The 24,056-nt window shown below is 50.7% G+C and overlaps 1 protein-coding gene across 7 annotated transcripts in view; it reads left to right on the top strand.

Moving 5' to 3' along the window:
- TK2 (thymidine kinase 2) overlaps positions 1 to 18,536 on the top strand; it is a 49,502-nt gene extending 30,966 nt beyond the window's left edge. For 2 of the 7 annotated variants that reach the window (XM_073225895.1, XM_073225892.1), the window contains 6 exons: positions 275 to 364; positions 2,389 to 2,462; positions 8,041 to 8,129; positions 8,737 to 8,816; positions 11,091 to 11,171; positions 12,345 to 18,536. In XM_073225895.1, coding sequence (XP_073081996.1) covers positions 281 to 364; positions 2,389 to 2,462; positions 8,041 to 8,129; positions 8,737 to 8,816; positions 11,091 to 11,171; positions 12,345 to 12,443 — 507 coding nt within the window. In that variant the 5' untranslated portion in view covers positions 275 to 280 and the 3' untranslated portion in view covers positions 12,444 to 18,536. Of the gene's footprint in view, positions 1 to 274; positions 365 to 2,388; positions 2,463 to 8,040; positions 8,130 to 8,736; positions 8,817 to 11,090; positions 11,172 to 11,362; positions 11,479 to 11,559; positions 11,674 to 12,344 lie in introns of all 7 variants that reach the window. The other 5 variants (XR_012126658.1, XR_012126656.1, XR_012126655.1 and 2 more) reach the window with 5 other exon arrangements.
- Positions 18,537 to 24,056: the final 5,520 nt, after the last annotated feature.

Here is a 24,056-nt window from a genome sequence, read left to right as displayed (position 1 = left end):
ACTGATTTCACCCACTTTGGCTGCTGGATAGGGAACAGACTGTAGGGGGTTCAATGCACATTTATTGAACAACTGAATGGGTGTTCCCTGGGGGTTTCATATAGGCTCCTATTATAGCTGTTACTGGGCTGAGGGCCCTGCAACCATTTTGGTTCATCTCTGGCCCCAGCTCGGCCCCATGTAGGTTTCATGGGATGGCAGTCAGTGATGGAAGAGACCAGGGCCCTACAGAGAGAGCACTTCGAGACAAACTGCTGTGTCCTCCCTTCTGCAGGGTCTGATGTACCATGATGCCCATCGATGGGGCCTCACACTGCAGACGTACGTGCAGCTTACCATGCTGGACCAGCACACTCGTCCTCAGGTATGTATCAGAAGCTTGTTTTCAACCTTCTTAAACAGTTTTCTTCAAATGAGGGGTAAAGGGTTTCTGGAAAGAGAAACCTCATAAGGAAGCCTCGCTGGGTCTTGAGCACTGCTCAGCCTTCTGTCACTGGGGCTGAAGTTTCCTTTTCTGAGGCTCTCTGGGGTCCAGCCTCCAGTGCCCCCATCCACCAACCTTATCTAGCCAAGAAGAACTTGCTAGGGATGCCACGTCAGCCTGAGTCTTCACAGCCTGTCCACTATTGGGCTAAACACCTTTTAACTGAGTTATTCTCAAAGTGTGGTCTCTGGATGAGGAGCAGAATGCGGGAACTAGTTAGAATTGCACCCTTTCTGGTCCTATCCTTGACCTACCGAATCAGGAAGTCCTGGAGAGGAGGTCCAGCAATCTGTTTCATCCAGCTCTCCAGGTGATTTTAAAGCACCCTTTGTTTGCATATTTGAGAACCACTGACCTAACCTTCACAAGATCTGGTTCTTGGTTCAAATTTTTGATAGAAAGAATTACTCAGGTTGGGTCAGGTGTCCAGCCCTGGGCCAGTCAAGTGTTGGGGCAGATCGCAGGGTGCAAACAGGAATGCTTAGGCCAATGCTTCCATTAGCCTGGGTGTGAATAGGGGAAGAGCTTCTTAGAAGGAAGGCTGGTGAGAAGATCTTGATTGGCACCTGTGGTTCAAGATTGTAAGCACAACCTGAGACCAGCTTTGGAGGCTCTCCATGAAGGAGAAGGGAGATGCCTACAGCCAGTTACGTGGACACAGCCACTCATCTGGGTGGGCACCTGTGATTATAGCTATCATTCCAGAAATCTTCATCTTTTAAAAAAAAAAGAAAGATAAGAGCAGACCATATGAATTTCTATCTCCCCAATATCTGGCTAAGTGATACGAGTCTGGGGATCTGAGGTTGGCACTCTTCCCCTTTGCCCATCCTACTTTTCCTGAGCAAGTGCTCAATTGCAAACCTAATTTGTATCTAATATATCTGGATATAATGGGATACATGTGTGTTGCTCCAAGGACCTATACCATGAAGGAGGCAGAGAGAGAAAGAAACATGGCCAGACTGGGAAAGAGGAACAGAGGAAAGATGGATGAATGGGGAGCTAGCAACAGATGGGCAGCAGATTCATAAGGAGGGGATGGAAAAATTCAAAGGAAGACAGATGGACAGAGAGACAAATGGAGAGAGAGTAAGGAAATTCCTGGGTTCTAGCTTTGAATCTGCCTCTGATTCGCAGGTCCCATGGGTGCTGTGGGCCAGGCTGAGTGAGAGCAGTGTTTGCCCACTTGGTGTCAAGGGTAAGGGACCTTGTTGCTTCCCAATGGGACACTGTGGACAAAGGGAAAGGTCATCTGTGGATGTGTGAACACTGTGACAGAAAGGGTGATGTGAGCAAAATCCTCCTTCCTCTTAGGCACAGTCCTTCCCAGTTTCCAAAGGGCTGCAGTGATCCCCAACCAGCCCCTGTGAGGAGACAGTGAAGTTGGCAGGTCTCACATCCTTGTGGGGTTCCAGAAAGCCAGACCTTCAGGCACTGATGCCAGAATGTCACCTTCACCCAGCCTGCTCAGGGTTCTACCTCAGGCATAAATATCCCTGTGCTTAAGTAAATGCATGCTATTTAGCTCCATAATAATCACCACGCTTCGCACTTGACAACACTTTGCTGGACAGCACTTGTTTTTTTTTTCTAGCAGTTCCACACAATCCAGTTGAGCCCTACCTCTCCTGTGAAGGAGGCTGCTGCTGACAAGTCTTGGCATTGCTGCACTGGCTACTGACCTTCAGGGTATGGGGAGGGTCCTGAGCTGAGGCAGGAACACTGCTGAGCCCACTGTCCCCTAGGTGCTTCTCCTCTGGTGACTATTTCACTCTCCCTCAGCTTCTTGATTATTGTATCCAGTGTAGACCACAGGCAGGGGAAGCAACAGGCATTCTTCAAGGCTTCCTGACCTCCTCCTTATTGCCTGAGTTAGTGAATCACTTTTTGTTTTCTTTCAGACATCACCTGTACGATTGATGGAGCGGTCGATTCACAGTGCAAGATATGTTTTTGTAGAAAACCTGTATAGAAGGTACTCTAGTTTGCAGAATTGATAATCTATTAACTTTTAATTTTTAAGAAATGAAATTGGAACTTGTCTACTCAGTTGACGGATATGGAGCAGCTACTGTGTTGTATCAGTTACCTGTTGCCACAGTAATGCTGTGTAACAAACAACCTCAAAGCTTCAGTGGCGGATAGTTCTCTGCATTGATTGTTCAGTCATCTAGGGTGGTCAGCCTGGCAGCTCTTTGGCCTGATGATATGTCTGGGGGTCGGCCGATTTAGGATGGCCCCTAGCAAGGGTGACTGAGGTGACTCATCTGCATGCTTCTCATCCTCCTCAAAGGACCAGCAGGCCAGCCTGGGCATTCACTTCTCATGGTGATGGCAGAGGGCAAAAGCACCAGTGGAATGCATGAGCACTTTCAGGCCTCAGCTTCACATTTGCTAACATCCCATTGGCCAAAGCAGGTCCTACACACCGACCCCAGCCTGAGAGGTGGGAGGCCTTTGGTGGGTTACATGACCAAGTGGGAGCATCTAGAGAAGGGGGAAGATCCGGAGCAACTATTGGTCAGTCTGGCATGGTGTGTACAATGTTTGTTATCATTGCACTCAAAACTGTCTTCTGCTCTCATGGGTGCATACTCGGTCATATAGACATTTTGGGGGCCTCTGGTGGCTCATAGAGCTGAGGGCTCAGGCATGGGGCCCTTCATTTCTGTGTTCTCTTGACTGCTGATTTTTAGGGGTCATGGGGAAATGGGCTGCAGGCCTGGTTCTGAAACTTCAGCTTCTTGCACACCCCTCCCTCCTTGGTACCTCTGTATCCGGTCCCCCTCTCCTTGGCAGCCCCACATTACTGCTTCTTCCTGTGTTGAGCTTTGGGGTGTGGCTGTCACTCCCTTGCAGAGCTGGTCTTGATATTTGCCTTCCTCTCTTCACATACTGGCTGCCTGTTCCCTCTCACCTGCAGCTGTCATCCTAAATGCCACCTGTCCTGACCCTCCCCAGCCACCCTGTCTAGAGGAGTTGAGCCCCTTGTTATTCTTGGTTACTTAGTTCTCTTGGTTTTCTTCATAGTATTTAAGACAACTAATTAGGCTGAACCTTATGAAATTGTTAATATTTGACCAATTTTGACTTATAAAAATGGCAGTTTCACATGGTTCAACTTAGTGTTTATTTGTTTAGTTATCTATTTTGTGTCTTTCAACTGGACCATAAGCCCCTTGAGTATAGGGACCACGTTTACTAGTGGTCTCTGCACGGAGCTGGCACCTGGTCAGTACTACTGGGCAAGAGGACCTCTAGTCGTTCTTTGGTCTCCAGCCAGACATGTTCCCCTGGTTCTGGCCCCAGCTGTTCCACACCCCTTCCTTTGATGGGGCCACTGAAAAGGCTGGGTGCGAGTTGCTGCTGTCCCTTTGGGGTTGGGGTTGATCCTTTTAACCAGAAGCCTTTGCAGCTATGGCTTGGGATCTGGGGGGGTCCCCAAGGAAATGCTGCAGGCATGGCCACATACGAGAATTCTCCATCCCCCAGAGCACAGTTTCTCATAGGGTGTTCTTGCCTTTAGGGCCTTGAATAGCGAGGAGTTCTAGGGATAAACCCACCTCTTCCGGGCCTTTCACCCCAGCAAGTTTGGGGTGGGCAGGATGTAAGTACAATTATTCCACCATGCATTGGAGAGGGTGTGTTAATTGCTGAAGAGGAAGATTCTGGTTGTGTGTTCTCCTTAAAGACAGGAACTTCTGAGGTGTGGGCACTGTACTAAAATGAAAAGCTGAAAAGGTGGCAAGAACGACACGTAGCTGAAGCGGCCACACAAGCAATTGTATGGCCCCTGCCCTGTGGGCTGAATAATTAAATGCATAGATTTCACAAGATTGCCTGGTTGGTGTTTTCCAAGAACAGAAGCAAGGAAATTGAGTGCGGCCCAGCTGGGGTAATGACATGCTGACTCATGTGGGGTTGGTGGTCGGGGGCATTGATTAAGACCCTGTGTTTGGAACAACAGGCAGGTCTCCTACCTCCTTGACTGGCCCCTGGGGCCTGGACTCCTCCCCTGTTCTGGTCCAGACTTGTGGCTCACAGCCTGGGTCATGGGCCTGAGAGCCCTTGGCCTTCCTCCGGCTGAGGCCAAAGAGATACTACGTGTTCCAGACCATCCCCTCAGCTGGTAGACCAGGGAGCACAGGTGATACAATGGAGAGCATGTAGGTTTAGGGGCCATGGAGAGTCTGGCTTAAATTCCTGCTCAGAGAGAGGTGAGCTTAACGTTTCTGGGCCTCAGTTTTCCTCATCTATAAATTGGGACTAAAAGTGATCTCACAAGAAAATACTGTATGCAAGGAGGTTGGCATTTGAGTATGAGATTTCTGTTCTAACCTGTGTTGTGCAAACTGGGGCCTCTCTGGGCCTCAGGGAGTTGGTGGCAGCTAACTGTGCCAAATAAAACAGTAGGATTTATGTGGACCCATGACTCCAATTTTGCCACCCTGGGGTGAGGGGAAGGCCCTGTGAAACCCCCTCAGGCCACTGTTGGTGAATTGTGCAATTGGATTTTCTGTAGAGAGGCACCCCCTTAGTCTGTTCTGTGAAGTCACAGCAGTGGCTTATTGGTGGTGCAGGGTACCCCATTCTTGAGGCAGACACAGGAGGGGCTGGGAAGAGTTTCCAGGAAGAAAACCATAAATAAGGCTAAAACAGTGCCCGTGCAGCCTGACATCCCTTGGAATCATGGAAAGTAGGCTGCTGTTTTCTCAGCTCGGCCAGTGATTAGTCATCCTGGGTCTCTAGCACCTTCCTTCCAGCATGTTGCTCCTGGCAGCCTTGGAAGGGTTTTGTGGAGGTCTGCCTGCTGAGGCAGGGAGGCTGCCGCAAAGCGCTACCCCACAGAGGACCTGGGCCGAAGAGCAGTGGGAAGGGAGGTCCTGCTTCCTCCATCTGCTCTCAGCCTGGGAGGGTAGGTGTCCGGTTTGGGCTCGGTGGGGGTGGGAACGGGAGACACCCTTGAGCCACTTAGGAGAGGTCCCAAGGCCACCTGTAGCTACTTTCCAGTGAGCAGTGGCTCTCAGAACTCCCCCATAGGTGTGACCCTTTACCCATGTGCCCATGTGCCTCCATGCACACGTGACACTTTAGTGGCAGTGTTTGATTTGGTTTTGGTTAACACTGCTACATGTGTCCTGAACTGCGATTCAGTTCTGTGGTTGCAGCTTCGGGGCCCCTCCCACTTCTGGGCTTTGACAGACTCCCGTGAACCCTGCAGGCACATGTGAAATCCTCCCAGGGCAAAGTCTGATGCCTGATTGCTCAGCTGCAGAGACTTGGGAGACTGTTGTGTTGGGCGCCTCCCCCCCCCACACACTGCTGCCTGGCCCACAGTGCTGTGTTTCCGGTGTGTTCTGGGTCCTCAGGCTGTGTGTTTGGTGGAGGAGGTGTGGGGAGGGGGAGGTGGGTGCTGATCAGCGGCTCCCTTTCTGTAAATCCTCATTCCCTTGGAGTCACTTTTCTTCTGGAGAACAAAACTCTTTGCTTCCCAGAGAAGGGAAACATGTTGAGAGAGTGGTTTGGTTTCTTGAACACCAAGTACTTGTAGCTGCAACTAACTGAAGCCCAACTCAGTGTAGCCTCAACAGTGAGCGTGTTCCTGGCTGGCTCATGCCAGACTTTGGGGCTGGGTTCGTTTGGTGCCTCTGGCCCCATTTCTCTGTGTTTTCCTACTCTGTCTCTTTAGTGTCCTCACTATGATTCCCTCATAGTGACAGACTGTTGTGGCAGAACGAGACTTCTCCCTTGCTTGCCAGAGGGTAGGTGTCCTGCCAGTGGCTTTCTACTAAGTGTGAGGAAGCATGGTTTCCATAAACCCCTGCAAACCTCCCTTGTGTCTCACCAGGTTGGGCCCCTGTGGCCCCGGGGTGCCCTACACTGACAGGCCTACCCTGAAGCTTGGGGTGGGGTCAGGTTTCCCTGAAACACTCAGGTCTGTGGGATGGACCCCAGATAAATAATGGGCTAGTTTTAGGAGATAAAAGGAAAGAATTGGGGGACAGGCAGCCACCTGCCCTCATACCATACTAGCATATGGTCCCAGAGGTGTTCCGTTTAGTGCCTGGATTTCATCGGTGCAGTCTCCTCCGCAGTGGTGTGGGACTTCCTTCCAGCCCTCCTCCACTTACCCGGGGAGTCCTCATGTGTTTGTCTGCTCTGGTCCTTGCTCAGGTCTGATGCCAGAAGACCCTTCAAGGTGCAGCAAATGCCCCTCTGGCCCTGCTGTTCTCTTGGGCGCCATCCATTTTCCTGCTGCCCAGCCAGGTGCAGCTCTTCCCTGCTGAAGGCGTCATGGTGGTCTCAGGGACCGGGGGGACTGTCCTTCAGTCTGTGCCATGCTCTGTTACTTGGGCCCCCAGGCAGGGCTACTTATGCCCTTAGTCTCCCTCCAACACTGTTCCAGCTTGTGGCCTCCTCCTTGCCCGTCCCTGGTCCCCACCTCCCTGCTCAGGTGGGAGTCAGTTCACAGTGCCTGGCAGGGGGCCAGCTCGTCCCCCACCCCTTGCTCCAGATGACACCCAAAGTGCCCGCTGCACACAGCTCCACACATGCCCGCCTGCTTCCAGTCTTGCCAGACTTGGCCCGGAGTGGATCCAGGATGGTATCCACGGTGGGTGGAGGCTGTCAAATGGGTGAATTCCTCTCTTGGGCCTCTGAGGGTCCCCCAGCCATTGGCGGGCTGGCTTCCCCCAGCTGCTGCCATTGCTCTGTCTCTCCTCTGTTCGTGTCCTCCTGACAGGGGACCCCAGGGGCCAGGGACAGGTCTTCACTCTGACCCTGCCTCTCTTCCTTTCTTTTTCACTTAACACTTTAAATATGTAATCCTGCCTCCCCACCTCCACTTTAATTTGAGAACTAATATGTTGTTAAATTTTCTGAAATACAGAAAGGTAAAAAAAAAAAATTTAAAGTCTTCCCATAATCCTACAGAGAAAAGCACTGTTAGCATTTTGGTGTTTTTCTTTCCGGTCTCTTCAAAATGTGTGGACAAATACTCTTGGAAGTAAGGTTGGCTTATACTATACACACAATTTTATGTCCTCCTGTTTTCACTTGATTATGAGCATTTGCCATGTCATTAAATACGACTTTACAGCATCATCTTTCAGTTAGTGCACAGTTTGCTATTGTATATCTGTACCAAGATTTAGTTTTTCATTATTTTAAATAGCGCTACACTAGGCATCCATGATTATTTCCACAAAATAAATTTCTAGAGGTGAAATTGGTTTGCTGCTCCACCTCTCAACCTGAGTGCTGTCCCTGTTCCCAGGGGACAGGCTTCATAGCCCCCTTCTCTGCTTAAGAGTTCAGAGCCCATTGGGCAGTGCCTTGGAACTTGCTGCATTATTCTGTGCACTGTCCTCAGGCAGCAGAAGGTTGGAGGTGTTTAGGGTCCTTGTCGTCATCATACGTCCAATGTCATGTGGATCACACTAGGCCATGTGCCCTTGGCAAGGCCCTTTTAATGAAAGCCAGATCCTTTTGAGGAATGGCACCGCCCAGGACCCTTCTTGTGGGTGAACAAACCCTTACAACTCTCATTTTAGTGGGAAGATGCCCGAAGTGGACTACGTGGTTCTGTCTGAATGGTTCGACTGGATCACGAGGAACATGAACGTGTCCATTGATTTGATAGGTGAGATGGCCCCTCCAAACTTCCCTCCCTGCCCTCCTGCCCTGGGTCCAGGGAGGGTGAGCTTGGTGCGCTGCCAGCTAGCAGGGGCTGTGGGCAGGACACTTACATGGGTGATTCCCCACATCAGTTCAGCCTTTTCCCCAAGGGTAGACGGAATCTGGGGGCTTTAGGCCCCTTCTGCAGAAGCACCCTGCCCTTTTTTTCTCAAGTTGCTTTTCCCTGGGTCCATTGTGATTTGATGTTTTTTTTCTTGTTGTAAGGGAGGGAGGAGGGCCAGAACCTGTCCTGAGACCCACTGTGTGCCAGGCCCTGCGCTGAGCTCTATCTGTGTAGGGAACCTCATTTGGCATCACAGAAACCCCATGGGGCTGGTGACACGGAAAGGGAGTGAAAGTCAGGACGAGAGCCACGATGCCTGTGAGGCCACACAGCTGCGTCAGACTGCAAGCTGGCCCATGGCCTGCGTGGCCTGCGCCTCCTGCGCCAAGCTGCAGGCAGGTGTTTATCTTCACACCTTGCCTGCGCATCTTCCTTCCCCCCTCCTTGGTTTTTCACTTCCAAGCCATGAGCAGAATAGTTAGAGCCATGCATTTTTATTTATTCTCAGTTTATCTCCGGACCACTCCTGAGACCTGTTACCAGAGATTAAAGATGCGATGCAGGGAAGAGGAAAAGGTCATTTCACTGGTAAGAGCCCCCTTCAACCAGTTAAAGATGCACTGGGAAACCACCTCCCTCGCAGCTGGCACCACCCTGCATGAGACGGTGGTGCTGTTGTCACCGAGAAAAACAGGAACTGAGCATTTCAGAGGGTGAACTCTGATTTCCTCTGTGGCTGGAGACCCCATTTGATGTCCTGGTCTGTCTCACTTCCTGTGGCCCTGGACTCAGTGGTTGATGCCCTCTGTACTCAGGGGCGTCCCTTCTCCCGCCGTGCACCATGCGTCACCAGGGCTTGCCCAGTCCACGTCCTGAAGATTGCTCGCCACTGTGCCCGTCTGTGCCCTGGCTAGAACATGCCCTCTTGCCTGCTGCTGCTTCCCAGTGTTTACTTAGCTCAGTACCTGGCTTAGAGGTGGCACTCACTGTGTTTGTCCAGTGCCTCGTCTTTCTGGGTTCTGGCTCAGGGACACACTGATTCTAGTTAGGGTGGCTGTAGCAGGCTTGGACTGCTCTCTCTGCCCACATCTGCCCCCAGAATCTAGCCCGCACTCTGCTGCTCGGGTGATGTTTCCAAGACACAACACCACTCGCACATTTCCCGGCCTGAAACCCTTCAGAGCCTTGCTGCTTGTCTCGGATAAAGTCCCCATTTGTAGCATGCCATATGAGACCCCAGATAATTGGTTTTATCTCCCCCCATTCCCTGTTTTTCATATTCTGCCCTAAACTAGTTGTGGCCATACATAGACACACATACACACACACACACACACACACACACACACACAGACACACACACACACACACACACACACACACTTTCTCTCTCTCTCTCTCTCATACTCATCATGGAGTTACACAAATATGTCTTTACATAGTGGCTTTTTTTGCTTACCCAGTTCAGCTTAGATGCCACCTCCTCCAGGAAGCCTTCCCTAACCTTCCCTTCATTGTACTCCCCCAGCCTCTGGGCTTATTATGATCATAATAGCCCTTAGGACAAGCATACTGAAACTACTTGTTTATTCCTTATCCCTCACTAAAGTGTGAGCTTTTAAAGATTAGAACTTATTCCCTCTGTGTCCTCATCGTGTGTCTTAGGGCTTGCTCAGTTAATATTGAACTAGGAGTTGCTCAGTTAATGTTGAACTGAATGCCCCACATGAATGCCACTGGAGGAACACTGACGGCGGCTGGGCATGCAAGCATTTACTGTGAGGTCTTGGAGGTCAGAGATCAGGAGGGGCTGCACTAGGGGCCCTGGAAGATCTGTTCAGCTCCTGACACCTGCCCGGCCTTGTTTGCCCAGGCATCAGCAAGGTTGATTCCAGACATGAAGGCCCAGTCCTTGCAGTGGGCAGTTACTTTGAAAGTGGAGGTGGGACTGATTGGAGGAGGGTGCCATGTAGCAGACTGGACCGTGCTATGATGGGGCACAGCAGCTCTGTGCCATGACCCAGATATTCCGAAGAAATGGCAAGCCTGGAGTCCCTCCAAACTATTATCTAAGCCATTGTCTTAACGGTTTTGACAAGGCCTGAAGAACAAGACTGTTGGTGCTGAGGACGAACTCTGTGACGGATGAAAAGGTGGAAGTGCAGTTTGCCCTAGAGTTCCTGGGCTGGGAGTAAATTGCAGCTTGAGGAGGTGTTCACAGGCTTCCCAAAGCACCCTGGCCTACATGTGGGAGAGGATGTGCCTTCTGGGCCTATTGGGTGTAAGCACTGTGGCTTAGGGGCATGTCTGGGCCGTTTTCCTGTCACTTCCACCTCATCGGGCTTTTTCAAGCTGGTCTTTGTGATCTAGAGGAGCCATAGGTGACAAGGTGTCTGGTGGAGGGGGCGCACTGGGAGGGGGCTCCTTGGCCAGTGAGGTTGTGTTCCTCTTGGGAAGAACTGAGGGCAGGGTTTGGAGGGTTCAGGGCTGGGATGCCTGGCCATGGAGCAGCCATGGGGCACCCCCAAGATGGAACTGGTGGCCCTGCTGATAGAGAAGCAGTGGTAAATGAGAGAAGCCAGGCTGGAGAGTGTGTATGAAGCAGCAGTGAGGCGGAGTGAAGTGGAGGATGGGATGGGCAGCTGGAGTGATGCTTCTGACTATGGAGGCCCAGGCTGGCCAGTGGAGTGTGCAGCTGCGTTCACTGCTGTCCACTTGGGCCAGGGTGGCTGTTGTGGGCTCCTTTGTCCAAGCCACTGCCCCATGGTCACTGACGATCACCCGCCTGCCTGAGACCTGTGGTGGGAGAGGTCTGCTCCTCTGGCTGCTCCGACAGCCTGCATGTGTGTGTGTCTCCTGCAGGAGTACCTGGATGCTATCCACCATCTCTATGAGGAGTGGCTCATCAAGGGGGGCCTTTTCTCCGTGGTGGCCCCTGTTCTGGTGAGTCCCCCAACAGGGCAGGAGACTTTGGTAGAAGTAATCAGGGGAATGTGGGCTGCTCTGCAGTCTGGGGAAGGGCTGGGTCCTTCAGAACTCAAGAATAGGGAAGAAGGAAATGGGAAAGGTGAAAGAGACACACACTCTCTCTCTCTCTCTCTCTCTCTCTCTCTCTCTCTCGGTCTCCATTCCAGACTGAGTCTCAGAGGGAGATGGACAGACTGAGAGAAGGTGATCTGTCTCAGTGTCATCACAGGTGACCGTGGTAGCATCTCACTTACCCAGCATCGTCAGTGTGGGAGCGTTTCAGGTAGCTGTGGCCTGTAGACCTGGGTTTTGGCTTTGCCCATTTGGGATGGTCGTCTTCCTGAAGTGACCACCCCTTCTTCAGTGGATGGCAGGTACAGAGCCTCACTGCACCTTTTCTTGGTGACCCAGGACGTCCGAAGGAACATGTGTTGCTGCTCTGGGCTGTCACACAGTGATGCCCTTAGGAGGTGCTGAGGTCTGTAGGATTGTTTGCCCCACACCACTAATGTCTTTGGAATTCCGGTGTTTCCTTTTTGTAGTAACTCTCCTTTCTCCTGCTGATACTTGCCCTAACTATGTTGATGTGTCTGCTCTGTGTTCCCTAGCTTCCCTGTCCCCTCATTTTTTGATTTGCTGCTGCCAAAGTTCCTGAGGCAGGCAGTGGACACCTAAGACTGTGAGGAATGTGTGTATAGCATGGGATCTGAGGGGGGTTTCACACACATTCCTCTGCGTGGCCTTGGGGACATATTCTTGGGCTGCTCAAATACTATTACTCCTGGCTCTTCCAGGCAGTGAGGTTGCTGGAAAGTGAGATATTACTGTATTAGATTTTTAAAGAAGGAAAGTCTTTTTTTCCCCCCTCTTTATAGAAAATTGCATAGAGTAAAATGATGAGAAAAAAATCATTCACAAGCTTGTTGCAGGGACAGCTGTAGTGGGTTTTCAAGTGAAAATAAAGTTGAGGATGTAGATTGACCTAGGACCAGGTGCTGGGTGGCTCTGACCTTTTTATCTGCCTGTGATGTTGGGCTTCTCTGTCTCCCTGCCTCATCCAGCTTTACTCCATTTCTCCCATCTGTGAAGGGAAGGTGATGTGATGTTCAGGTCAAGTGCAGCCCCATGACCCATGTGTTTAATTTCCAGGTGATTGAGGCTGACCACAACATGCAGAAAATGTTAGAACTCTTTGAACAAAGCCGGGACCGAATATTAACTCCAGAGAATTGGAAACATGGTCCATAGGATGGGAAAGATCATGCCAGAAAAATGCCTGCTGCTGCCACGTCAGCTATTAGAAGCAATTTGGAAATATCTACTTTCAGGAGGGCTTTTTATCTAGCCAGACTTGTTTTCCTAATGGTCTTTTCTCCCCTGCCAGTGTCTTCCCCTGGGTTACGGGAAATGACAAAGGGACCAATGGATCTGTCCTGCTCTTCGGTGCTCCAGCCTTGCGTGCCTCCTCTAGCCTCTCCTAGTGGCTTCCCACTGTTGGATCCCTCTCATTAAGGGAAAAGCCATCTGAAACTATGCTGGGATCATGGTCTCTAACCTTTCAGACCACCCAAAAGGGTGAGAGTGCCTTACATCCCAGGGGAGAGGGTTGAAGCTCAGACTGAGGGGCTCCTTAGGGTTGTGCAGCCAGTGACAGTGGAATTGGCAAAATGCAGGCTTTTGGTGGCTCTAGAATGTACTCCTGCCCCAGGTTGCCTCGTCCTCAGAACCCTGCCTTCCCCTGCTGGAGAGCCTCATGTGTGTGGGGAGAGCCAGCAGGACATGGAGCCAGTATCATCATTTTCTCATCATTTGAGCAGTTCTCGGTGACAGTCAGCATTTCTAGACTTTCACAGAATTGTGCAGTTTGGCTTGAGCTCCGCATTCAGTGGTTTCCCAGCGTGAGGCTTCTGTGGCATTTACCACCCTGTCACCAGACGTCCACATCTGTAGGAGAATCACGCATTGGCTCCTGCGTGGTGCTTGGTCTCCTTGGTGATAAAGATCCTTCTTGAGCTGCTGCCAGTTCCATGTGAGGGGAGTGGCTTTTGGCATCTGGCTGCCTAGCTCAGTGCCCAGCTGAGACAAGGGATCACTAGCCCTGGCGTTTTAGGCTCCTCTACTCCCTGGCGGCCTTGTGTGAGGAGCTTCGGCCTTGGAACTACTGAGACTTTGTGGCCTGGCGGAAAAACACGAGTGGCCTTCAATAAGTCTTTTTGAAATGTTTTTCCCATCCAAGGCATCACCTTGGGCCATAGAGCATGAAACCATCTTTATTGGTTCAGAAAATATCTTAGTTTTGCTCAGCTGTGACAGTGCACAATGGCTCAAGCAAGACAAAGCTGCCCCTTGAGTCAAGCAGGAAACAGGAGAAGGGAAGAACATTCTCTTTTGGGGCAGTCTGGACGGAACGTTGGGACCTAGGAGCAGTAGCGCTCCTGATGTTTCGGAGGTGGGTGGAGAAGAGCTTCAAGGAGACTGCAGCAAGCATAGGGAAGAGTCAGGTGTGAGCTCTGGGAAAACGGCCCTCGGCCTCTCCCTAGCAGTGGTTGGTGTTAACAAAGGTTGGAAGGCCTTGTCCCAGCCTCTGTGTGAGTGTGGCACCTGTGCATGCAACATCCTGATGCTACATGGGCGACAGGTGCCCCTGGTGATCCAGTCCTGGGGCGACTCCTAAGAGGGCAAGCCCTGTGGCTCCTGCTCCTTCCCATCTGGACCAATTCTTGGACCGTGTGGGTGGGATGGTCCCCCACCCATCCCCAGCGGGGATGTGTCTCAGCCCAAATGTCAGTGATTGACCAGAAGCCTGAGGGAGGCAAGAGCCTCTCTGACCAGGTACCTTGACAGTGGGGCCATCTTTGGGAGTTTGTAAATGAGTAGGCCAGTATTTTTTCCACAGCTCAATTTGAGTATCTGTTTTGGAGGAAGTGTGATATATATATTTTTTAATCTTGCTCTGTGGTAGCCAGTAAACCTTTCACCCAAAACTTGATGTTAACATTGGAGTGTTTCCTACGTCACTGATTTTAGCTCCCTACAGCATCCTGTGCCACTAGGATGATGTGTTTTTATTTCTTAAACACCCAGCTTCCTAACATGCAATGTATGGGTCCAAAAGAACCACTGTCTCCCACCCTGGCTTCATGGAGAGATGCTGTGTGCAGCTGCAGTCACTGGGGCTGGTTGCAGAAGTCTCCCAGCCCAGAGATGTCCCATGAAACAGAGGGAGCCCAGCTTGCACCAGGGTTGCTTTCCCTGTGCATGTGGCAGCAGGGGTCATAGAGCAGCTATAAACTGTGGTGAGCCCGGGCACAAAAAGGGTAGATGGCCCATGGTAGGTAGGGGGCCTGGTTCTTAGAGCAGAGGGAGGCACTCCCCAGAGACTTGTGGGAATGGCTGGGAAGAGCCTGGCAGGGGCTGGCATCCCTGAATTGTCATGTTCCAGACCTGTTGGTATCGCCCCATTCTTACCCTGAGGCGTGTTTCTGTGGGGCATGAAGTCAGACACACCTCAGCACACTGCTGCTGCTTTGACTCTTGCTAATTGGAAGAAAAAAAATCTTGAGCAGCATATACACTTTCTTTCAGTTAGCATTTTTAGTGAAATAATTCCAGTTTACACTTAAGCTTTTTAAATTTTACACATAAAATACATGATTAGAACCATTCAGAAATACTTCATGTATCTGCTGATTTAAAAAGAACAAAATACAAGTATATTTCTTTTACATGTAAAACAAAATATGGAGATAGGTGGTCTACTGCTGGTGTGGTGGCTCTTAGACCCCTGGGGTCCCAGGCTCTGTCTGCTTTTCTGTTCCCAGTGTGACTCCCTGCTTAGTGGCTTCCTCCCTTCATGAGCCTCACCATCCCCCAGGCGCTGGAGCTCGTACTTTGGCTAATGTTGGCATCAGGACATACTGTGTCCCATTCACACTTTAACTCAAATATGGATGATGACCTCTACAAGGCACAACTAAGACAGGCTGGAAGGTTCTAACAGGACTTTGCTAGAGGCCTTGGAGGTGGGGGAAAGGCCAGAGGGAAGTTGACACCCACAGGCTGGACCACACCATCTGGCTTCTGCGCTGCGGTGCCCTCTGGGCTCCCCTGCCCCTCCCTTCTGTCCTCACATCACATCACCCTCACCACCTGTTACTGCAGTGTCCTCAGCTCGGCCTACATCCCACGCTGGACCAACCCTGTGAGGGCAGAGACCACCTATCCTGTGCACTCCCAGCTTATTTTTACCTGTTTCTCTTCCTGCCCCCTTTGATTTTGACCTGAGCCCCTCACCTAGATGAGAAGTGCCCCTCTGCCTGGGGAACACATTAGTCAGAGACCCTTCCTGGGACTCCCTCTGTCAGACCTGGGGAAGGACTGAGGTATATACACCTCTGAGTGTTTCCAAAGCCTGTCTGTCCGTGGGTACTGTTGAATATACACTACCTCATTTCCCTAGTGCCCCGAGCCCCCTTCAAATGCTCACATGTCTGTGGAATGAGTAACACTCGGCCCTTTGGCTTATGCACCCTGCAGGGTTACAGTTATTAAAGTAATTGACAAGCTTTTGGAAATGTTGGCCTCCATTGTTGAGACTCTGATACTGATAATGCCTTGCCTGGGGCCTCTGGAGGCTTTGGCAGCGCATTACTCAGCCAAGGCCCCAGGGTCACTGGCACAGGCTTGCTTTGCCAGGTAACTGCAACCCTGCAGCTCCCCTAAGGCTGCAGTGAACCCTGTGTTCCTTTAGTATACGTAAGATGGTGAGCCTGGCAAAAACTGTGATTAAACAGAAGTAAGACAAAGCCAATCTTGCGGAAACCAGAATGGGTATTGGCATTTACTGCTGTCATCTTGAATTCCTGCATTTCTTGGCTTTTTCTTAAGACTTGGGTCCATGGAACACAGGTGTCCTCAGAGATAATAATAGGTGTTTTGAGAAAAGGGTTCTGTAGCCCAGGGAATTTGGGTAACACCCTAAGGATACATTAGCCTGGTTAACCTCAAGAAGTTCTGTGATAAAAACACCCTTTAAATGTCGGTTAAGCCAGGGACTCTCATAAACCAGTGGAAACCCTCATTTGGGAATACCAGTTATCAATCTCAGAAGTGGTCATGTTCCCTGAAAACACACATTGAGAAGCACTGTTTTAGAGGATCAGCAGCTGCTGATGACTTTTGTGCCCTTTGGGATTCTCTTGCTCACGGTTCTCTAACCTAAGAGCATCTGAATCTTCTGGGGGGGGTGGCTGTTAAAACAGATTCTTGAACCTACCCTCAGAGTTTCTAATTCAGCAGGTCTGGGATGGGCCTAAGAATTTGTTTTGTACAACTTCCCAGGTGATGATGAGACTGTTGGTCTAGGGATCACCCTTTGAGAACCATTTCTTGAGATTTATGCTTTCTAGAATTGGACATCCAGGAGTTCAGAGAAACCTTGGCATGTTGTTGAACTTCTTATGAGTGCTGGTTATCTTATCTGTCAGATGGGAGCATTGCTCACTTGTCAGAGCTGTGAGAATAACCTGGCATTTGGAAGGGTCCCAGACCAGGGTCTGGTATGCAGCAATGCCAGTCCATAAATGTTAGTTCAGCTGGTATGCCCAGGAAACTGGGTCGTGGTGCAGCTGGTGGACTTGGTATTGGCGGTGACCACAGTAACTTCCCGTCACGGTGGCATGGATGCACACTCTTACCAGTTAATCTCGACTGACCTTATAGATCATAGGCCTGACTGTGGCTGACCCTCTGGACTCTACCTCTGAAAAGTGCATCATGGCCTTTCTAAGAATAACAGGGCATGGGGCATGCAGTTGGCCTTTCTTTTCTTTTTCAAAATGTTTCCATTTCTTATGGGAACTCTGGATCTGCACCTGGTGGTCTTTCATGAGAGGGAGGGCTGGGAGAGACACAGGATGGGAAAGAACTGATGCCTCTTGTTTTCTAAGGCCCTGGATTTCCTTACACACAAAACTAATGTTTTCTAGTCTGTCTCATTTCTCGGCAGACCTCCTTCGGCATGGGTCCAGGTGACCTCTCACCTGCCCTTTCCCTAACGCACAGAGCAGATGCATTTGTAGCCAGATCTTGGAGGCTCTAGGCTTATTTTAGGAAGTACCCAGAGAAATGAGCAGTGACCAATTCCTAAGTGTTAAATGTATCTTACCTTGTGGAAGCTGCTTGGCTTTGTGTGTGAGGCTTGGACTTTGGGGTCAAAACATGGGCTGGGATCCCAGTTTCCCTGGTTAGTGGTGGTGAGACCTTGAGCAGGTCCCTTCACTTCTCTGGTCTGTTTCTTCCTCCCCTGGACACTGTGGTTCTGTTTCCTCCTTCACAAGGAGAGAGGCTCACAGACTAGGAAGGGGACAGTTTAATGAATTAGGAACATAGAGAGGGTCTATAGCAGTTCCTGGCTATTTCCTGCTCCTTCAAACCCCCTCCACATTGTTGCTGCAGGGCGACCAGACTCCCTCGCACGTTCCTGGAGGGGGACGCTGTTGTCAGTCTGCTCCAAGCCAGGGTGGTAGAGAGCCTGCGTTTTCATTTTCAGAGCATTTGAAGAGCATGCGTGTTTCTACAGCTGGGTTATGGGGGAAATACTATTTCAGCATTCTTGCCAGCCATTTGCTCACGAGTCCCCAGGTAATATGTAAGTAGGCCTCTATTTCTCTCCATCTCCTGACAATATTTCCCATGCATTAGCCTCAGGCTAGGCTCTGCTGGGTGCCAGGACCACCCTGGTGAGCAGGACAGACATGGACCCTCCATGCACGAAGCATGAAGTTTAGCTCCTTATAGCTGCCCCACCCTGAAATATCCCTGAGAAAACCCCACACCAAAGCTGGAGGGCGCCAGCAGCTTTAGCATTCCCTTCTCCTGGGATAAAGAATGAACTCCAATACAGCAATACATCCCAGAGAATCAGTGGTTAAAAAAAAAAAACTAACAGTAAGATTTCAGTGAGGTAGCAGGATACAAAATTCACATACATAAACAGGTTTTAATAGTGCCCAAATCCTGTTTACAATGGTAACAAGACAAAATACTTCAAAGTAAATTTAACAAGAAATGTATGTGCAAAACTATACAAGAAAAATGTTAAAACACTCCTGAAAGACATGGAATAAGACCTGAACAAATATGAAGACATCCCATTCTTGACTAGGATGACTCAACTTTAAAAAGATATCAGTTCTCTCCAAGTTAAATGACAAATTTAATACAATCCCAGTAGAAACATCACAGCCGGCTTTATGAAGTTAGGCACATTATGCTGAAGTTCATATAGGAAAATAAACATGCAGGAATAACCAGGAAACCCCTGAAAAAGAATAACTACAATGGTCTTACCAGACATTAAAACACTATAAAACCTCTATACTTAAGACAGTATGGTGAACTGGCACATAAATACACAAAGAGACCAGTGGCATAGAATAGAGAGCTCAGAAATAGATCTGAGTACTTGTGGAAACTTACCTGCTGTAAGTTAAGTCAAAAGACAGTTGACAAACTGGGAGAAAATACAACATATATCACAGACAAAGCGTTAAAGCCCTAAATATCTTTGAAGAGTTCTTCAAAAATGAAGGACAAAGGACCAAAAATTCAATAGAAAAATGAGAAGATGGGAACAGACAATAAAAACGATATCAAAGTAGCTTTTAAACATGAAAAATAAATTCATGGAATAAGAGTAAAGCAAATGCTGTGATCTGAATATTTGTGTCTCCCCCAAGTTTGTATGTTGGAAACCTAATGCCCAAGGCAGTGGTATTGGGAGGAGGGCCTTTGGGAGGTCATTAGGTCATGAGGGTGGGACCCTCATGAATGGGGCCAGTGCTCTTATAAGAGCCCCCGCAGAGCTCCTGAGCCTCTTCTACCAGCGAGGACACAGCGGGAAGTCAGCAGTCTGCAACCTGGAAGAGGAACTTCACCAGAACACAGCCATGCCTGTACCCTGAGCTTGGACTTCCAGCCTCCAGAACTGTGAGAAATAAATTTCTTGTTTATAAGCCAACCAGTATGTGGTGTTTTGTTATAGCAGCCCAGTGGACTAAGACAGCAAATTTTAAGAACACTGAGATAACATCTCTCTTCTACCGGATTGGCAAGAGAAACAAAAACAAAACTCAAAAACAACCACAAAACACCTTCTGTTGGTGGCTGTGGGGAAACAAGAAGCACTCTCATACATTGCCGGTGGGAGTGCAAACTTGTATAACTCTTCTAAAGAGTAATCTGTTAACACCTAACATAACATGTGACTTACATTGTGATCCAGCCATCCCACTTCCAGGATCTAATACATATTTTTTACAATTTAAGAATACATATGCACAAGGTTACTTATTGCAGCATTGTTTGTAATTGCAAAACACTGGGAGCAACCTAAAGACTCATACATAAGAGAATGGTTAAATAAATTATGGTGCCCCCGGACAATGTAGTAGTATGCAGCTGTATAAAGGAACAAGGCAGAGCTTTCTGAACAGAATTCCAGGACTTCCTTTTAAGTGGAAAAAAACCCACAATGTCCAAAGGAGTATCTCTGCCATGCTTCCCTTTACATAGGAAAGAAGAGACGCAAGTAAAGGTGTAGATAGAGCAAAGGAACTATAGGAAGGATAGATTGGTGGGAAAAGGCTTGAAGAAGGGAAGAATGGGATCAGGGCTGCAGGGATGAGAAGGCAGTGACACTTTGGTGAATGTATCTTTCTGTATAAGTGACTCCTAGCACCACAGTAACATTTCACATCACCCCCAAAGTAAACAAGATGAACTAGGATCTAGGGGAGTGGAAAATGGAATATAAACACTTCCAGATGAACCTAACAGTATCACAGTGGACAGCCACACTGCAGGGGTAGGGAAGAAAGGAACTAATCTAGTAACTCTGGAAAACAGTATCTGGACTGGAACAGTCTGTGCAGAGGCTGAGTAGGGGTGGGCTTAGCTTGTTTGAACACCTAGAAGAAGCCACTTGGCTGCAGTGGCCTGGGGGGAAAGGGTCATGAGATGAGGTCAGAAGGATAGTGAGGGGCCAAGCCTGTGGGACCCCCTCGAGGGAAATGAGCACATGGGAGTCATGGTGGACCTTAGGGTTTAACAGGATTCCCTGTCGGCTGGTTGGAGCTGATTAAGGGGGATGAGGGTGGAAGCTGGGGGGCCAGAGAGGGGTCTGGCATCCTCCATGGATCTGAGTGAGAGATCACGGTAGGTAGCTCAGACGAGACGTGGTCAGATTTGGGCTCTTGTGACAGAGCGAGATGGGTTGGATGAGGGTTGGTGGGCTCGGGGCAGAACAGTCAAGGATGATTCCTACATTAGGCGTTAGCTGACAGGTTGGTGGTGGGGTCTTTACCTAGATGGGGAATGCTGGGGTGAGAGCACAAGTTCTGTTTGGGTTTGGGCATCTGCATATTAATGATCAGAAAGAAAATGAATAAAGACGGTCAAAGAAAAATCATTAGCTTGTCTTTTCTGCTCCTGGAACCATGGGTCAAGTTGCCCTCCCAGGCTCCTTTGCTCCAGGTCAGACCCAGGAGTAGGGTCCCAGAGGACAGGCCCTGGGTTCCTGAGCCCATCCCCTTTCCCAACTCACCCCTTCCCCTGAGGACCCTCTGCGTGCATCCAGCCCATCCCGTTCCTGATGTTCCTCCCCAGCATGGAGGCTGTGGTTGGGGTCTGGCCCCTCACTTTCCCCTAGGATCCCAGCCACTGACACTTCATCAGCTTGCATGTCGACTGCTGAGTGATGGGGTTGGGGCAGGGTGGATGGTGGGTGACGGACCAGGGTGCTTCTCTCCCTCTGATGCACTCTGCTTCCTGACTGGCCTTGGAAAGCCCGTGTAGGAGCTGGCTCAGTGAAGGGCTCTCCGACTGGGAGGGAGGTGGGCTGCTGCTCCTTGAATCCTTCCCACCTGTGATCCCCCTTGATCTTAGACTGAAAGTAGTGGGGTCAGAGGCTCAGTTCTGGGGAGAGCAAGGCAGGCCCCATTTATTAAGCACCCGCTGTGTGCCCAGAAAGGGCCTTTTCCTACATAACCTTTACTGCTCACCACTACCCTGTGAGGCAGGAGTCATCCTCCCCACTTCACAGATGCAAATTTGACAGGCTGCCCCAGGCAAGCATCATCTGCCACGGCATAGGAAGTGGCTGGGGAAGGATGCTCTGTAGGGACACCAATGAGGAATGCCTAAGGGTACATGTGTGCTGAGTCTGGAAGCACCCACCTGTGTGCAAGTGTGCATGCATCTGTGCATATGTGTGGGCAGAAGATGGCTGGTGGAGGGGATCTCTCTACTCCAGGCACAGTCTTGGCACCTGCAGCCCCAATGGGTGGAGCCCCCAACCCCTGAATAGAGAGCAGGCATGTGAGCTGAGCTGGACCTCCCAAGTGTGGTTTTATTTTCTGCCAACCAGAAGCTAGCTGAGAGAAAATGGGGGCTGGCAGTGGGCCCTAAGCAGACTAGGGGCATATTACATCTGTCTTTTAATCTGCCCTGTGACGGGTACCTTAAGGATGCTGAGAGAAACTGCCACTCAGAGATGTAGGAGGACTCACCCAAGGTCACATACTGAGCAGGGATATGCACCCCCTGAGGTCAGTATTGAGGGGCACTATGCCTAGTTCACCCTACTAACTCTTCCCAGCCTCCTGTGAAGTACATCTGACCACACCCACTTTATAGATGAGGAGAAGGAGGCTTGGAGAGGTGAGTGTGTAGTCCAGTCACAGTAGGTGGCAGGGCTGGGACTTGAGACCAGCTGGGGTTGATTAATAGAAGCCCCATGCTGTGGTCTCAGACCTGCCACCTCTATCTGATCACATTCCTGGTGGAAGAGCAGCCTGCTTAGGGTGTCTGCTCCTGTACCACCCAGGGGTGACATCCTCAGCTGTTCTCTGGGAGGTGTTCTTGGTGGGAACTGGCTCCCTGGGGAGACATAGTGAATGCTAGGGGGGCTCTTGTACATGAGAGGGGGGCCTGAGTACATCCCCAGAGCTAAGTGACCCTCCTGTTTGGGCTTCTGTCCTCACCGGCAGGCTTTGTCCTCATGAGAGTCTCTGTCCATTCTCTTCAAACCCAGGGTCTAGGAAGCCCTGGGCTGGCCTGCTAGAGTTGGGGGACAGAGGAAGTGGGAGAGGTGCTCACAGAGCTCATCCATCTCGGAGGAAACAGCTGGGGGAGCGGTGTGTGTGCCGGGGGTGGCCAGCTTGGCTGTGCTTCTGGCTTTAGGTCCAGGACTTCTCTGACAATTGGGGGTTGGGCGTCAGGCAGAGCTGGCTGGGGATGGTGACCCCTCTGCTCTTAGGAGCTACATCAGGGACCAGGGCTGCTCACTGCTGCCCCCAAGGGGGAGACCACCTCACCTGAAGGTGGGCTGGAGCCCAGCACTAGACCCTGGAGGTGGTTTCTTTTCAGGCTGCTCAAGGGCAATGTCTTTGGAGAACAGGGCTGCCTGGTGTAGGACAAGGCCACTGTAGCAGGTCAAAAACTCCTCACTGTCCGAGCATGTGCTGGTATGGCACTGGGGATCTGAGGGGACACACGGACCGGTGAGAAGGCTCTGGGGGGTTGTCAAGATCTCAGGCAGGCTCAGGGCCACTGGCAGAGAGCTCCGATGGACAAGGCCCTCAGCCAGAGCCTTCTCCGATCCCACTCCTTCTGAGGGGCCTGCACCTGGCTGGGCCCCCTTGAGACAGCTGTGGGCCTTCACCGGCCTTCTCTCTGAGCCATGCCTGCAGGGGAGCCTGACCAGTTTCTCTCTGCCCAGCCTCAGGACCTGCCTGCCTGAGGTTTCCAGAAGAGCCTCACATGTGACTCTGACTAGGAAGATCTCCAATACCATCTGCTTGGTGTCCCTCCTCGCTGACGGCCTGGACCAGTGAAAACTCAGCCTCGGAGGTGGCCATGCAGCCCAGCCTGCGCAGAATGCCATGCAGTGTGTGTGCAGAAAGTATAGGCCGCACCCAGTAGGCAGAGTTCCCAGTGTACATGTGGAAGAAACGGGTGTTTGTTAGAGGTGGGATATATCGCAGCAGGGTGGCTGAGAGGGGCCAGGCAGGATCAAGGCACCCTGCTGATGCCAGGGGCACTGGAAGCTCCTGAGAAACAGGTGGGCCAGAGAGGTTGGTCAAATGGAAACCTGGCCAGTGATCATGTTACCTCTGTCCCATTTTACAGAAGGGCACACTAAGGCCCAGAGGTAGAACAGGACCTGTCTCAAGTCACAGCAAGAGAATGAATGAGTTGGGGTGAGGCCCTGGTATCCTGGCTCCCAATCCAGGGGCCCTGGCCTGGAGCCAGAAGAGATCAAAGTTTTCCCGTGGCTTTCCAAAGCCAAAGTCCTTCCCTTGTTTATTATGAGCTCCTTAGTTTCTTCTCTTTAAAGAGACAACGTAACCTCATGGTCGAGAGCTGCACTGCCTGAGTTTGAGGCCTGTCTGTGCTGCTTGATAGCTGGTGATCCTAGATTAGCCTCTTTAGCTCTCAGTTTCTCCAACTGTAAAATGGCACCAAAGTCAGTGGGCACGATGGACACACTGCTCTCCCTGGAGGCAGAGCCCTGGCCCCTACCTGGGACCCCCTTGGTCAAGGGCATGACGGTGCTTACCTTTAGGGATCTGATTTCCTTCCTCCAGGGACACAGAAGTAGGTTGACAGAGATGAGCTCCAGGAACTCCAGTGCCCGCACCAGTTTGTGGCAGATGTGCTGAGCAGGGCTGGGCACCCCCAGAGAGTATGTGGCCCCCACATCAGGGGCCACATCCTCAGGGAGACAGAGGTGAGGAGGGCCCTCCATGCCCAAGAGCTGCTGGGCCCTGTGGGTAGGAGCTGCTTGCCCGCAGACCTCGA

The sequence above is a fragment of the Manis javanica genome, chromosome 17 (genome assembly GCF_040802235.1).
Source record: "Manis javanica isolate MJ-LG chromosome 17, MJ_LKY, whole genome shotgun sequence".
Taxonomy (NCBI): domain Eukaryota; kingdom Metazoa; phylum Chordata; class Mammalia; order Pholidota; family Manidae; genus Manis; species Manis javanica.
This window is presented reverse-complemented; position numbering and strand designations above follow the sequence as displayed.